Source organism: Stegostoma tigrinum, chromosome 3, assembly GCF_030684315.1.
Source record: "Stegostoma tigrinum isolate sSteTig4 chromosome 3, sSteTig4.hap1, whole genome shotgun sequence".
Lineage (NCBI taxonomy): Eukaryota > Metazoa > Chordata > Chondrichthyes > Orectolobiformes > Stegostomatidae > Stegostoma > Stegostoma tigrinum.
The window spans coordinates 108,375,209-108,390,047 of NC_081356.1; the positions used below are offsets into that span (position 1 = coordinate 108,375,209).

General features: G+C 42.7%; 1 protein-coding gene across 2 annotated transcripts in view; it reads right to left on the minus strand.

Annotated features, from left to right (window-relative positions):
* The window catches only part of dmgdh (dimethylglycine dehydrogenase), a 128,767-nt gene that overhangs the window by 29,183 nt on the left and 84,745 nt on the right, over positions 1-14,839 (minus strand). For both annotated transcript variants that reach the window (XM_048528276.2, XM_059644823.1), the window contains 2 exons: positions 12,177-12,330; positions 4,186-4,351 (listed from right to left, as the gene is read on the minus strand). In XM_048528276.2, coding sequence (XP_048384233.2) covers positions 4,186-4,351; positions 12,177-12,330 — 320 coding nt within the window. The remainder of the gene's footprint in view (positions 1-4,185; positions 4,352-12,176; positions 12,331-14,839) is intronic.

A 14,839-nucleotide genomic window follows, 5' to 3' on the forward strand; every position in this document is an offset into this window, starting at 1 on the left:
CACAGTGTGGAGCTGCAGGAACACAGCAGGCTAGGCAGCATCGAGTTGCAAGAAAGTTGACATTTCAGATTGGGAACCTTCTTCAGAAATGTGGAGGAGGAAGGAAGCTCAGAAATAAACAGAGAGAGGGTGAGGGGTGAGACTGGGAGAAGGTAAGTAGGATGGTGATTGGTGAGTGTAGGTAGGGTGTGGTGGGGATCGATCAGTGAAGTGGGAGTGGCGTATGGATAGGAGAGAGGATGGACAGGTTGTTGTGTCAGGTTAAGGAGGCAGGGATGAGGCCCGGAGGTGGGGAGATTTTGAAACCAGTAAAATCCACATTGAGGCCATTGGGCTGTAGGGCTGCCAAGGTGGAACATGAGGCGCTGCTCCTCCAGTTCGTGGGTGGTGTCATTGTGACACTGGAGGACGCCCAGGATGGACATGTTGCCCAGGGAGTGGAAGGGGGAGTTGAATTGGTTTGCGATCGAAAGGTGTTATCATCTGTCACGAACAGAACATAGGTGCTGTACAAAACGGTCTCCAAGCTTCCGCATGGTCTCTCTGATGTCGAAGAGGCCACATCGGGAGCAGCATATGCAATAGACCACATTGACAGATGTACAGGTGAACCCTTGTTTAATCTGGAAGGCTTGTTTGGTGCTTGAATGGAGCTGGGGGGTGGGGGGGGGGGGAGGAGAGGTGGAGGGGCAGGTGTAGCACTTCCTGTGTTTTCAGGGAAAAGTGCTGGGGGTGGTGGGGCTGGTGGGGAGTGTGGGGTGGACGAGGGAGTCACGGAGAGTGTGGTCTCTATGAAAGGCTGATAGGGGTGAGGAGGGAAATACATCTTTGGTTGTGGGGTCAGATTTTAGTTGGTGGAAGTGGCGGAGAATGATGTGTTGGATATGGAAGTTGATGGGGTGGTATGTGAGGACAAGGGGGATTCTGTCTTTATTTCTGTTGGGGGGTGGGGATGTGAGGGCAGAGGTGCGGGAAACGCAAGAGATGGACTTGAGGGTATTTTCGACCACGAAGGGGGGAACACCGCGGTCCTTGAAATTGGAGGTCATCTGAGATGTTCAGGAGTGGAATGCGCCCCATCTTGGGAGCAGAGGCAGCAAAGGCAGAGGAATTGGGAGTAGGGAGTAAGACAGACTTTTGGTCTCTTGTGATCACATATGAAAGAAGCAGAGTTGAAACTGAACATCATCCAAGATCATATTAAATTGCAGAACAAGCTTGGCAGGCCATATAATTTAGTCCTGCTTCTACTAATATTCTTGGTTGAAAAAGGATAACGCATCAGGGTTTCAGACACATAGAATGTTGGTAGAGTTTTGACAAACGGTGTTACAAGATGATGGCCATGAGATGCTTAGTAGCAATGCTTTCCAAAATCTTTGAAAGGAAAATGAAGATGGCATTTGAGGGCTTAAGAGTTGAAAGTAAGCAGCTGTAAATGATTTATCCTGTAATGGACAACGGGGTGGCACAGTGCACAGTGGCTCAGTGGTTAGCACTGCAGCCTCACAGCGCCAGGGACCCGGGTTCGATTCCCACCTCGGGCGACTGTGTGTGGAGTTTGCACATTCTCCCTGTGTCTGCGTGGGTTTCCTCCGGGTGCTCCGGTTTCCTCCCACAGTCCAAAGATGTGCAGGTTAGGTGGATTGGCCATGCTAAATTGCCCATAGTGTTCAGGGATGTGTGTGGATTATAGGGGGATGGGTCTGGGTGGGATGCTGTAAGGGGCAGTGTGGACTTGTTGGGCCGAAGGGCCTGTTTCCACACTGTAGGGAATCTAATGAATCTGAAAAAAGGGATTAAGAGGGCTAAGAGAGGACATGAGATATTGCTGGCAAACAAGGTTAAGGAAAATCCCAAAGCCTTTTATTCATATATAAAGAGCAAGAGGGTAACTAGAGAAAGGACTGGCCCACTTAAGGACAAAGAAGGAAAGTTATGCTGTATGAGTCAGAGAAAATGGGTGACATTCTTGACGAGTACTTTGCATCGGTATTCATCAAGGAGAGGGACATGACAGATGTTGAGGTTAGGGATAGATGTTTGCTTAGTCTAGGTCAAGTTGACATAACGAAGGAGGAAGTGTTAGGTATCCTAAAAGACATTAAGATGGACAAGTCCCCAGGTCCGGATGGGATCTATCCCAGGTTACTGAGGGACGCGAGAGAGGAAATAGCCGGGGCCCTAACAGATATCTTTGCAGTGTCCTTAGACACGGATGAGGTCCCAGAGGACTGGAGACTAGCTAATGTTGTCCCCTTGTTTAAAAAGGGCAGCAAGGATAATCCAGGTAATTATTGACCGGTGAGCCTGACGTCAGTGGTAGGGAAGCTACTGAAGAAGATACTGAGGGATAGGATCTATTCCCATTTGGAAGAAAATGGGCTTATCAGTGATAGGCAACATGGTTTTGTACAGGGAAGGTCATGTCTTACCAACTTAATATAATTTTTTGAGGACGTGACAAAGTTGATTGATGAGGGAGAGGCTGTAGATGTCATATACATGGACTTCAGTAAGGTGTTTGATAAGGTTCCCCATGGCAGGCTGATGGAGAAAGTGAAGTCGCATGGGGTCCAGGGTGTGCTAGCTAGATGGATAAAAAACTGGCTGGGCAACAGGAGACAGAGGGTAGTAGTAGAAGGGAGTTTCTCAAATTGGAGACCTGTGACCAGTAGTGTTCCACAGGGATCTGTGCTAGGACCACTGTTGTTTGTGATATATGTAAATGATTTGGAGGAAGGTGTAGGTGGTCTGATCAGCAAGTTTGCTGATGACACGAAGATTGGTGGAGTAGCTGATACTGTAGGGGACTGTCAGAAATTACAGCAGAATATAGATAGACTGGAGAGTTAGGCAGATAAATGGCAGATGGAGTTCAATCCGGACAAATGCGAGGTGATACATTTTGGAAGATCAAATTCAAGGGCGAACTATACAGTAAATGGAAAAGTCCTGGGGAAAATTGATGAACAGAGACATCTGGGTGTTCAGGTCCATTGTTCCCTGAAGGTGACAACGCAAGTCAATAGGGTGGTCAAGAAGGCATATAGCATGCTTTCCTTCATTGGGCGGGGTATTGAGTACAAGAGTTGGCAGGTCATGTTGCAGTTGTATAGGACTTTGGTTCGGCCACATTTGGAGTACTGTGTACAGTTCTGGTCGCCACATTACCAAAAGGATGTGGATGCTTTGGAGAGGGTGCACAGGAGGTTCACCAGGATGTTGCCTGGTGTGGAGGGTGCTAGCTATGAAGAGAGGTTGAATAGATTAGGATTATTTTCATTAGAAAGACGGAGATTGAGGAGGGACCTGATTGAGGTCTACAAAATCATGAGGGGTATAGACAGGGTGGACAGCAAAAAACTTTTTCCCAGAGTGGGGGACTCAATTACTAGGGGTCATGAGTTCAAAGTGAGAGGAGGAAAGTTTAAGGTAGATATGCGTGGAAAGTTTTTTACACAGAGGGTGGTGGATGCCTGGAATGCGTTGCCAGCAGAGGTGGTAGACGCAGACACGTTAGCGTCTTTTAAGATATATTTGGACAGGTACATGGATGGGCAGGGAGCAAATGGACACAGACCGTTAGAAAATAGATGACAGGTTAGACAGAGGATCTTGATCGGCGCAGGCTTGGAGGGCCGAAAGGCCTGTTCCTGTGCTGTAGATTTCTTTGTTTCTTTGTACTCTAATCTAATCTAATGGAAATCCATTTGTTACCTCCATTATGAGGAATGTCAATAATTTGACAGTCAAATCAGTCAGCGCAAAACATCTCTGCAGATTGTTATCAACTCCTATGTCTATTCAACTGCTCTTCTCTCTCTTTGGGCTCTATCCTATCATTTACTCCCTACCCCACCCACCACCATATTTTCTGCATATAAACCAACGTTTTCCCAGCTACCATCAGTTCTGAGGAAGGGTCAAGAGACCCGAAATGTTAACTCTGATTTTCTCTTCACAGATGGTGCCAGACCTGCAGAGCTTTTCCAGCAACTTCTGTTTTTGTTCCTGAGCACAAACACACAATGTGCTACTACGTAAATACCAAGCTTTCCCTTACCACTAATTCTGTGTTTGTTGTGTTATTACCTCAGGCCGTCCTACCTACTACCTCAAAAAGTTGGCACTTTACAATTTAACAGTTTTCCACTTTTCCATTTAACACTGACATCCACTTACCTTTGGAACAACATTTGCAATGAGGCGGTCCAGAAGTTTAACAGAGTCCTTTCCCTTCAAACTGAACTTTCCAAAAGGTGTCAGGTCAAATACTCCTACTTTTTCCATGACCTGTTTACACTCTCTTCCAACTGGTTCAAACCAGTTTGTGCGATGAAAACTTGGCCTGGCATGGTTGAATAAGTTGGTTAAATCAAACCTTTGTTATGCAAAACAAAAAAAAATCACATTTTGCTTTTAATCCTCATGATGCTGTCCTTTGCAGTCACCCTGTAGAAAGGTGTGATTTGAAACTCTTCAATTAAATTGAAGAGCCAGAAGTGAGAGAATTGTTCTGATGTAATCCATTATGTGAGAAGTTTCTGGAAGTAGATTCAGTCAAGTTAGCAAGAGGGGGTGATGGTTTGCAGTAATAATGTAACCCAAAGAGCCAAGCTAGTTCTCTGGGCACATGGGGTTGAAATCCCACTGTGGAAGCTTGAGAGGTGAAAATTCAATTAAAATTCCTCAATATAAAGCTAGTCTCAGCAACTGACAACAGCTGTTGTTACAAATCCATCAAACTTACTTCCCTTCAAGAAAGGAATTGCCCCATTCCTCACATGACTGGCCTACATGTGACTCCAGATCCATAACATTGTAGCTGACCCTTTTCTGCCCCCTGAGCTAGCCACACAGCTCAAGGACCATTAGATAGCATATCCAATGAAAGATTGATTTTAAAAAAAGGTAATTGAATACATGTTTGAATTATGGGACCATTGGAAAGAAGCAAGTGAACTGGACTAGTGACTTAAGAGGCCACCAAAGGCATAATATGGTGAATGGCCGCATTCTGTGCTGTATAATTTAATAAAGAAAGGAAAGTCACATAATTTTCACTTATGGAGCACAATCATCAATATGGACTCACTCTGCTTGGTCTTTGCTAAATTCTTGTTTTTCAATGGAGTTGCTATTGTGCTTATAAGATATTGAAGACAGTAAGTATCAAAGGCTAACATCATTTGACAATAGGTTGTTCAAATACAGCTAAATCAAACAGGCCGATCTTAACAAGATAAGTAATTTCTTTAAGATCAATGATATGTAAGCGATAGCTGAAAAATCAGTACCACCAAAGGTCTACAGGAGTTTCCAGCTATAGGGCCCTCCTGTAATGGAAATTTGTTTGTTACCTCCATGATGAAAAATGTAAATGATTTGAGAATCAGTCAGTCAGCACAAAGCACATGCTGTGCTACTATGCAAATTTCAAATTTCCCTCACTAATCCTGTGAAATGGTGGTTGTTTGTGCTATTACCTCAGGAAATCTCACCTGAAACCTGATTTGTGTGCAATTTACACAGCAGAGCCCTTTTCAGGTGCAGTCAACTGGGAGTTGGGGCATGATTCTCCTCCATAATCAATATTCATCAAAAGGTAATCACCAATCAGTCAAGAGTGTGTGGACAATGATGGCATCCCAAGACCCCACATTAAATTTATATGCCAATTATCAGCATTTATGTCCCAACCCATGGCTACAATGAAGATATTAAGGAAAAGTTTCATTCAGGACTTGATGCCAAGGGATTTTCTTTGTTTCTCCTTCTGGGGGACTTCAACACTAGGATTGACTGTAACTCCAATACCTGCAGGGTAGCTGTTTAGTGAAACAAGGTGGGGAAAAAAAGACTACAAATGACATTGCCTGCTGACAAAGTATGTTCAATATGGTGTCATTATAATAATAAATTTTCTTGTCTGCCAGAAGGACAAATAATAAAATCACTTTGAAGCATCATAGGTCAAAGCATTGACAGCTCCAGGAAATGTCATCACTTGCCTCAAAGGTATCTGTGTCACTCTATCCATACAGTGAGCTGATCCACAACAAACAGATTATAGACTTGTTCAATCCATGATGATCATTCACCTAATGCCCAAGACATCACAGGACCCCAGAAGTCCAACAGGAAGATGATCAAAGCTTTAAAATTTAAGCAGCCTGACCAATGAGAGAAATTCAAATTGCAGCTCACAACTAGTCCAGAAAATCTTCACAATATCCATCTCAACTGCAGAATAGTAGGGCATTCTCCAGGCTATCCCCTGCACCCTATGGTAGAACCTTGAGGACAATTAGGGATGGGCTATAAATGCTGGCCCAACCAGCAACATTCACATTCCATGAATAATACATTGATGAGAGCACTGTAACAAAAGTAAATCAATAAAGTTTACAGTTCCAATGGAATTCCCATTGAGATCATCAATACCGGTGGACCTTTGCTCACTTCAAGACTCCCTGCACTCATTCAATGGATTTGGAAGGAGGAAGAACTCCCCTTGAGTATTAGAATGTGACAATTGAAGCTATTTTCAAGAAGGGAGATAATCTGAGAAGTCAGGACAATTCCCACATCCACAATAGGGATAATTCTGGCACAACACTCCTGAATTGTCTACTTGAGGAAATCTCCTCCACAGATACAGTACTACTTAAGATCTTACATAAAAATCTCTGTCATGATCTTTGTTAGCAGACGTATTCATGAAAAATGTTAAGAACAACAGCAAGGACTTTTAATCGCATCCATCAACTTGGCCAAAGCATTTGAGTCAGTAACTCACGAGGGTCTGTGAACAGTACTCCAAAGATTTGGATGTTAAAGAAAGGTAATGCCATCATGCAATTGATGATATGATTGCAATTTGTGAGAGATCTGAAACAGTAACCTCCCAAGTCCAGAGACAGTAGGAACTGCAGATGCTAGAGAATTGGAGATAACAAGGTGTACAATTGGATGAACACAGCAGGCCAAGCAGCATCAGAGGAGCAGGAAAGCTGACATTTCGGGCCTGGACCCTTCTTCAGAAAGGTCTAGGCCTGAAATGTCAGCTTTCCTTGTCCTCTGATGCTGCTTGGCCTGCTGTGTTCATCCAGCTCTACACCTTGTTATCTCATCTTCCGAGTCCAGACTGGTGTTAAGCCCTCATGCTATTTATAATCTACATTTTATTCATCTTAAATATTAAATGCCCTCTTATAAGGATACTAAAGACCACCTGTATGGATACATTTCAACTTCAGTTGCCTCAGTGTCAAAACTAAACTGACTGTTTACTACTGTTTGTGGGTGATTGTTGTGTCCTTTTCTGCTCTGTACTCTCAATTTTTTCAGTTCTACAGACAAGAGGCTGAGTCTGCCCTTGGATATTGCAAAAACAAAACCCATAGTAACCCACAACTGTTTAGCTAAAAACTCCATCTTTCACAGTTGTTGAGGAAGCGACTCTGGAATGTTCAAGCACTTCCCCCATGTTTGCAGAATTCTCTCTCTAAAGGTCTGCATTAACAAGGAGCTCCAGCAGCAGTAGCAGAATAGCTGAGCCTTCTATAAACCACGGAAATGAGTGTTTGACAACAAAAACTTTCACAAGATAACAAAAGCCCCAGTGTACAGAGCAGCTGTCACCTCCACACTCTGATATTGCAGTGAGAGCTGAACGGTGAATCAGCAATACATGAGCGAGCCAGAGAAATACCCCCAGCAATGGTTCCATCACATCCTCTGAATCTAATGGGAGTACCTTCAAAAAAACACTGGTGACCTTACTCAAGCCAACTCCTTAGGCAATCATGCAAAACTCCTGCAACATCAACTACGATGAACTGGCCATTGTGTCTACCATATCTCTCCTCATATGACAACAGTGTCACCAATATCACCACTACAGTAAAATTGCCTCCTCTGAGGCAAGTATATCCTTCCTTAGGTTGGGTGAACAATATAGTACAGAGTACTCCAGGTTAGCCTTAACAGAACCCAAAATAATTACAGCAAGTCTTCCTTTGGCTTAACACTCCAATCCCTTTTCGATAAAAGTTCATAGGCTATTTGCCTTCCTGACTGATTGCAATACCTGTATGCTGGCCTTCTGGGATTTGCGCATAAGGACATGCAAATCTCTCCGCATACTAATAACAACTTGTCTCTCATCTTTAAAAAAAGAAGTGTGCTTTTCTAGTCTTCTCGACAAGATGAATAATTTCAAATTTCCTCACATTACAATCCACCTGTCATATTTTTGCCCACACTCTTGTCCTGCCTGTATTCTGTAGTTGGAATGTTTTCCTCATGGAAGTTCCTTTCCAGTCTAGCTTTGTGTTGTCAGCAAGGTTTGGTATGTTAAAGTTTGAACCTTAATTAAAGTAATTGATATAGATTGTAAGTCACCATGGTTTAAGTATTGATCCTTGCAGCACTCCATTAGCTACTGTCTGTCAACACAAGAATGACCCTTTTATTCCTACTCTGTTGTCTGTGTTTTAATGAATCCTCAATGCATACTTTATTGCTTCCTATCCCAAGAGACCTATTCTTGCATAATAGCCTGTCATGTAGCACCTTATTGAATACATTTTGAAAATCCAAATATGCAAAATTCATTTGCAGCTACACACTCAAACAGTTATAATAGATTTGTCAAGTACAATTTTTATTTCACAGAACCACATTGACCATGTCTAATACATATTGGGGCATATTATGATTTACTAAGTGCACTGCTGCCCTGTCCTAATTAACAGATTGTAGTATTGTCCCATTGCACATTTCATCTGTCTTCTATGTCCCTCCTTCTTTGAACAGCATGATGGTATTTGCTACTTTACAAGCTGCAGGGACTGTTTCACAATCTCAGGAGTTCTGCAGGATCAATACTGACATATCTGCAACTTTTAAAAACTTTTAGGTTGCAAGTCATCAGGAGCAAGGAATTCACGTCCTGTGCTTATGCCCGATCAACAGAGTTCTCTCTTACTTTCTCTCTTCAGTCCTTCCTAAATGCAATATCCTTTACCTTCAAGGTTAGCCAGTGTGATGGGGCTGGAATTTAGTTCTGCTGCAAGGGCAAAGCTGGCAGTCATAGATTGGTTGAATGCTGATTAGTTCCCAACCAGATTTGAAGCCAATAAATGAGCAAGTTAAATGAGGTATCTATTCCAGTGCTTGTTTAGTGTCTCCATCCATTCTGAATTTCACCCCTTCATCTTTTTACCTCGTCCTCTCTCCTCCCTCAGTCTTATGCTTTCTCTCTCCAACCTCAGGATGAAAGAAAGTTAGGTCATTCAATAATTGTTGATCACATTTTCAGGCCAGTTTGTTACATTTTAAATTTTGCATGGAGGATTGCCAACATAGTCTGTCACTCCAGACTCATGAGCCCCAGACCCCAACTATGAAAACTATTAATGATCATTCTCCAAAAAAAACTTTCCCTCTCTTCTTCTTTCTTTCATTCTCTCTCTCTTTCTCTCTCTCTGTCTTCCTCAGAGATCACAGTGCATACATTCCTGCCTTGGAATAAAGCTGTAAACACACAAATGTGAAAACAATCAATTTATAACCTTAAAAGATCAATGCAAAATGTAATGTTTGAACCTCAGTAAAATTTCATAATCATGGACTGTAGGTATAAGTACAAGGAACAAATGTAAAAATACCATCAAGAAGTGGTGCTGTGGTGGTGTCCCTTCTCCTGAGCCAGGAGGCCTGGAGTTCAAGACCTACCTGTTCTAGAGGTGTATAATAACTTCGCTGAACAGATTGATTTGGAAATATCTAAGATCAGGACTTGAGCAAAAGCACAAGTTAATTCTACAGCTAATGCAGGTTTTCACTTTGGTAATGGAGCTGAAGAATGTGTTAGCTGGACACTCATTTTGGGTGTGATTGCCATAAGAATGCTGCAGGTCCTGTTAAGGAGGTCATACACCAGTTTGGTGGTTGGCTTGTAAAAATGCGTTTTGCTAATAGCGACTGTTTAGGAGAAGACAAGGTGTTGAGGTGTGTTTCAAGCATTGCTTAAAGTAATACTCACCATTTCAGGTGACCTTATTGCTAAGGATGTCCAGGATACAGATTCTCTGGGACACTTCGGCAAGATTTCATGAATAATCATTATGCATTTATTTCAGAAAATCTTTGAGAGATTCACATAAGAGTAAGTGTGAAGTACAGCTAATATATTGAACACCTCCAAAAAGTTGCCAAAAGAACAGAACTGCTTGGCATCATGCTACGAATGTCTCTTGTTTGGAAGACATATGGAAGGAGCACATGAAGCCAGTGCCAACTGTTACAAGAGAAAGGAACAAGCTGGTACTGCACACAGTGCACAGAACCCATCTACAGCTGGTTGACAACTCTCAGGGGCTGGAACTGCCACCCTGGGGTTCTGAATCATGAGAAGGACCTGCTGCTGTCCACTTAAGTGCCACTGTTCCCATCAGGCGGGGCATCAATAAAGAAGGCAATCAGCCAGCTGTAGGCTACACACTGAGAGTTGCCAGACTGACTGCCTTACTTCCACCTCCCTCTGCCACAGGTATCAGAATCACCGAGGTGGGATGAGTTCCTTAAATGGTCATCGGGTGCTCATTTAAGGACCTCAACTGGCTCTAAGGTGGGTGTGTTATGAGATACCTTATGAGATCACTGGAATAGGGAGACATGTTGGGTTGGGCAAGAAGGCGGTGGTCACCTCTCTTATTCTACGAGACCGTGAAACTCCCCACCGTTCCCACCCAGCAAGCCGGGGGTGGGGGGGGGGGTTACATTCACCCCATAGTTTCTGTCAGAAGTTATGAAGAAGAACAGCTAACTCAAGCATGCTCCCAAATGTGAGTAGGTGCATTGATGGGATGCCACAATACAGTCACATCATTGATCACATTTACTGTTGTCAGCGCCCTAGCAACAAAACAGCAGTGGTAGTATTCCTGCCTCTCAGCCAGTGACAAGCCATCCTTCCAAAAGCCTGATTAAAACATTTTAAAGAAAGCTGACCCTGTCGAACTGTCTAGGGTCAGAACCAGGTCACTGAAATGGAATAAGCAGCCGTGCCCTTTCACACATTACCTTTCAAAATTAATGTATACTCTTGTCTCCGCTTTGAAAGCAGAATGGCAGAAATCAGTAACATCTCCTAGTTTATTGAATTCTCAAAAATAAATTTATGCATGTTTGAAATTAATTTACTATCAAAATTTTCTTTCAGTTTTCTGACAATGTTATTTTTAGGACAATATTAACCTTTTTACTAATATTTTAAGAAGAATTAATGCTGTAACTATCATGTTGGGCATGTGCATGCTGCCTATTCATTAAGGCTTTATGATATTCAAACAGTTTTCGATACAGAATTTTCAGGGGAATTTTGGGATGTGGGTGTCGGTGGCTGCTCCCAATTTTTAAATACACTTGAGAACCAGCACCTCTTGAACCGCTGTAATCTGTGCTGATTAATAAACTCTTGGCAGGGATGGAGTTCCAGGAATTGATCCAGCCCCAGTGAAGGAACAGTGATATACAGCAAACTTTGTTTTAACCAGCACCTTGTCAACAAGCACTCTCAATAAACCAACAAAAATTACGTACCTCAAATACTGTGATCTACCATGTCCAAGTATTTATGCTGTAATAAAAAGTATCACAGTGAAGTGTATACTCCCTGCATTACACTTCTATTACTTATTGAGAGTTATTATACTGATTTTAGGAGATTCATTGATGTTTTTACATCAACATTTTTGAGGGATGTCTCAAATCTTCACTCTGTCAGGATTTAATGTGATTAGGGATACCTCTTTATTATCCGGAATATTTGATCAACCAGCACATTCCTGGTTCCCCTAGGTGCCAGTTGATAAAAGTTTGCTGTATTTCCAAATCAGAATTATGGAGCTTGCAGATGTTGCTATTCCTAAACGCCGCTGCCCTTGTTCTTATAGGTGGCAAAAATCTTAGATCTGAACGTGTTTTTGAGGGGCCCTTAAGGAGTTACTGCAGTGCATTTCTGTATGATATATATTGCTGCCATTGTTGGTACTGAGATGTGTAAAGTTCATATGGAGAAAGCAGTTTTGAGATGGACTTCTAGTCTTTCTAGTCACACGTGGTTTACAATTTCAGTAACATTTAGTCACAATGTTCCATTTTACCTGTATCCAGCGTCATCTCCAGGCTTGTAGAACCAGTGTGGCTGCTCCCAGCCAGCATGGAACCCCATGGATCCTTTGGCTTTCAAGGTTTCATAAATTCCACTTACTCTTTTTGTTGGTCTTCCAGCAAACCTCTCTTCTTTGGGATATCCAACTTAAGTGAAGAAAACCAAAGTCAGGGAATTTGTAAATACAACTACCATTCATTCCATTAACGATAATCATTGTCTACCTTTTAGGTTCTAGCAGAAGGCGATTGATCAGAAATGCTAGCAATGATGTCCTGCCTCTATCGATACAGTCTCACCTGCTTAGCATTTCCAGCATTTTCTAGTTTTTTTTCAGCATTAGCTCCCTTTGTAAATGACCTCAAATTACACAACCCTCTCTCCCCAATTTGTTGCTTAATGTCTATCTTCTGCAGTGCATCTTGTAGACAGTACATACTGCTGCTACTGAGCATTGGTAGTAGAGGGAATGAATGTTTTTGGGTGTAGTGCCAGTCAAGCTGGCTGCTTTGGCCTGGACATTGTCAAGCCTCTTGAATGTTGTTGGGGCTGCATTCATCCAGGCAAGTGGAGAGTATTCCATCACACTCCTGACTTGTACATTGTAGATGGTGGGCATGCTTTGGGGAATCAGGAGGTGAGCTACTTGCCACAGTACTCCTAGCCTCTGACCTGCTGTAGCAATTGTATTTATGTAGCAAGTCCAGTTCAGTTTCTGGTCAATGGTAACCCCCAGAATGTTTTTAGTGGGGGATTTAGTGATGGTAACACTGTTGAATGTCAAAGGGTGGTGGTTAGATTGTCTCCTATTGGAGATTGTCATTGCCTGGCATGCGTGACACAAATGTTACCTGCCACTTGTTAGATCAAACCTGTAAATTGCCCAGATCTTGTATTTGAATATTGACTGCTTCAGTATCTGAAGAGTCATGTGTGGTGCAATCATCAGCGAACATCCCCACTTCTGACTTTATGATGAAGGGAAGGTCATTGATGAAGCAGCAGAAGATGGTTTGGTCTGGGACACTGCCCTGAGAAACTCCTGCACAGATGTCCTGGAGCTGAGATGACTGATCCCCCAACAATCACAACCACCTTCCTATGTGCCAGGTGTGACTCCAAACAGCAGATGGTTTGGTCCCGGTACCCATTATTTTTCCTTGATGCAACATTCAGTCAAATGTAGCCCTGATGTCAAGGTCTGTCACTCTCACTTCACCTCTGGAATTCAGCTCTTTTGTTCATGTATGAACCAAGGCTGTAATGGGGTCAGGAGCTGAGTGGCTCTGGCAGAATCCAAGCTAGGCATCACTGAGCAGGTTGTTGCTGAGCAGGTGTTGCTTGGTAGCACTATTAATGACATCTTTCATCACTTTGCTGATGATCAAGAGTAGACTGATGGGGTGGCAATTAGCTAGATTGGATTTGTTCATTTTTTTGTGTACAGAATATACCTGGGCAATTTACCACACTGTCGGGAAGATGCCAGTGTTGTAACTGTACTGGAACAGCTTGGCCAGAGGATCAGCAAGTTCTGGAGCACACGTTTTCAGTTCTATTGCCCAAATGTTATCAGGGCCCATAGCCTTTGCAGTATCCAGTGTCTCCAACCATTCCTTGATTATGTGTGGAGTGAAATGAGTTGGCTGAATACTGGTATCTATTATGCTGGGGACCATTGGAGAAGGCTAAGATGGATCATCCACTTAGCGCTTCTGGCTGAAGATTATTGTGAATGCTTCAGACTTATCTTTTGCAATGATTTTCCGGGCGCTTCCATCATTAAGGATGGGGATATTTATGGAGCTTCCTCCTCAAGTGAGATGTTAAATTGACCACCACCATTCAACTGTATGTGGTAGGACAGCAAAGGTTAGGTGTGATCCATTGGTTGTGGGATCGCTTCAATCTATCTCTTTTTGATAATGCTGTTTCACATGCAAGGAGTCCTGCCTAAAGCACTACCCTGAGGAACTCCTGCAGAGATGTCCTGGAGTTGAGATGACAGACTTACAGTAACCACAACCATCTTCCTTGTGCCAGGTGGGACTCAAAACAATGGAGGTTTTGTTTCCAATACCCATCAACTTAGCTAAATGTCGTTAGACTCTTCTATCAGAGCGATCATCATAACAAAACTCAATCTTCTCACATGGAACATTCTTACCATACTAATGTGAGGCAATGACAGTCTTCAACAAGAGAGAATCTAACACCTCTTGCCTGCCAAATTCTCAGGGAGTATACAAACATATGAATTAGTGAGTGTAGGCTATTCAACACCTCAAGCTTGATCTGCTAATTAATAGGATCATGGCTAATCTCTTTGTAACCTCAATCTGCATTCCTACCTACTCCTTATAACTGGTCACCCTGTTCTTAACAAGAATCTATCCACCTCTGCCTTAAAAATATTCAAGGACAACCTTTCACCATTTTTTCAGGAAAAGAATTCTAAAGACTTAGGACCCTCTGAGAGAGACAAAACATCACCAAATCTGTTGAGAACACTGACAACTAGTTGCAGATGCTCCTATAAGAGTTATCATCCTCACCATATTCAAGCCCCTTCAGAATTCTATATATTTCAATTAATTCACCTCTCGCGCTTCTAGACTCCTGTGGATGCAAGCTTAGCCTGTCCAACATTTCCTC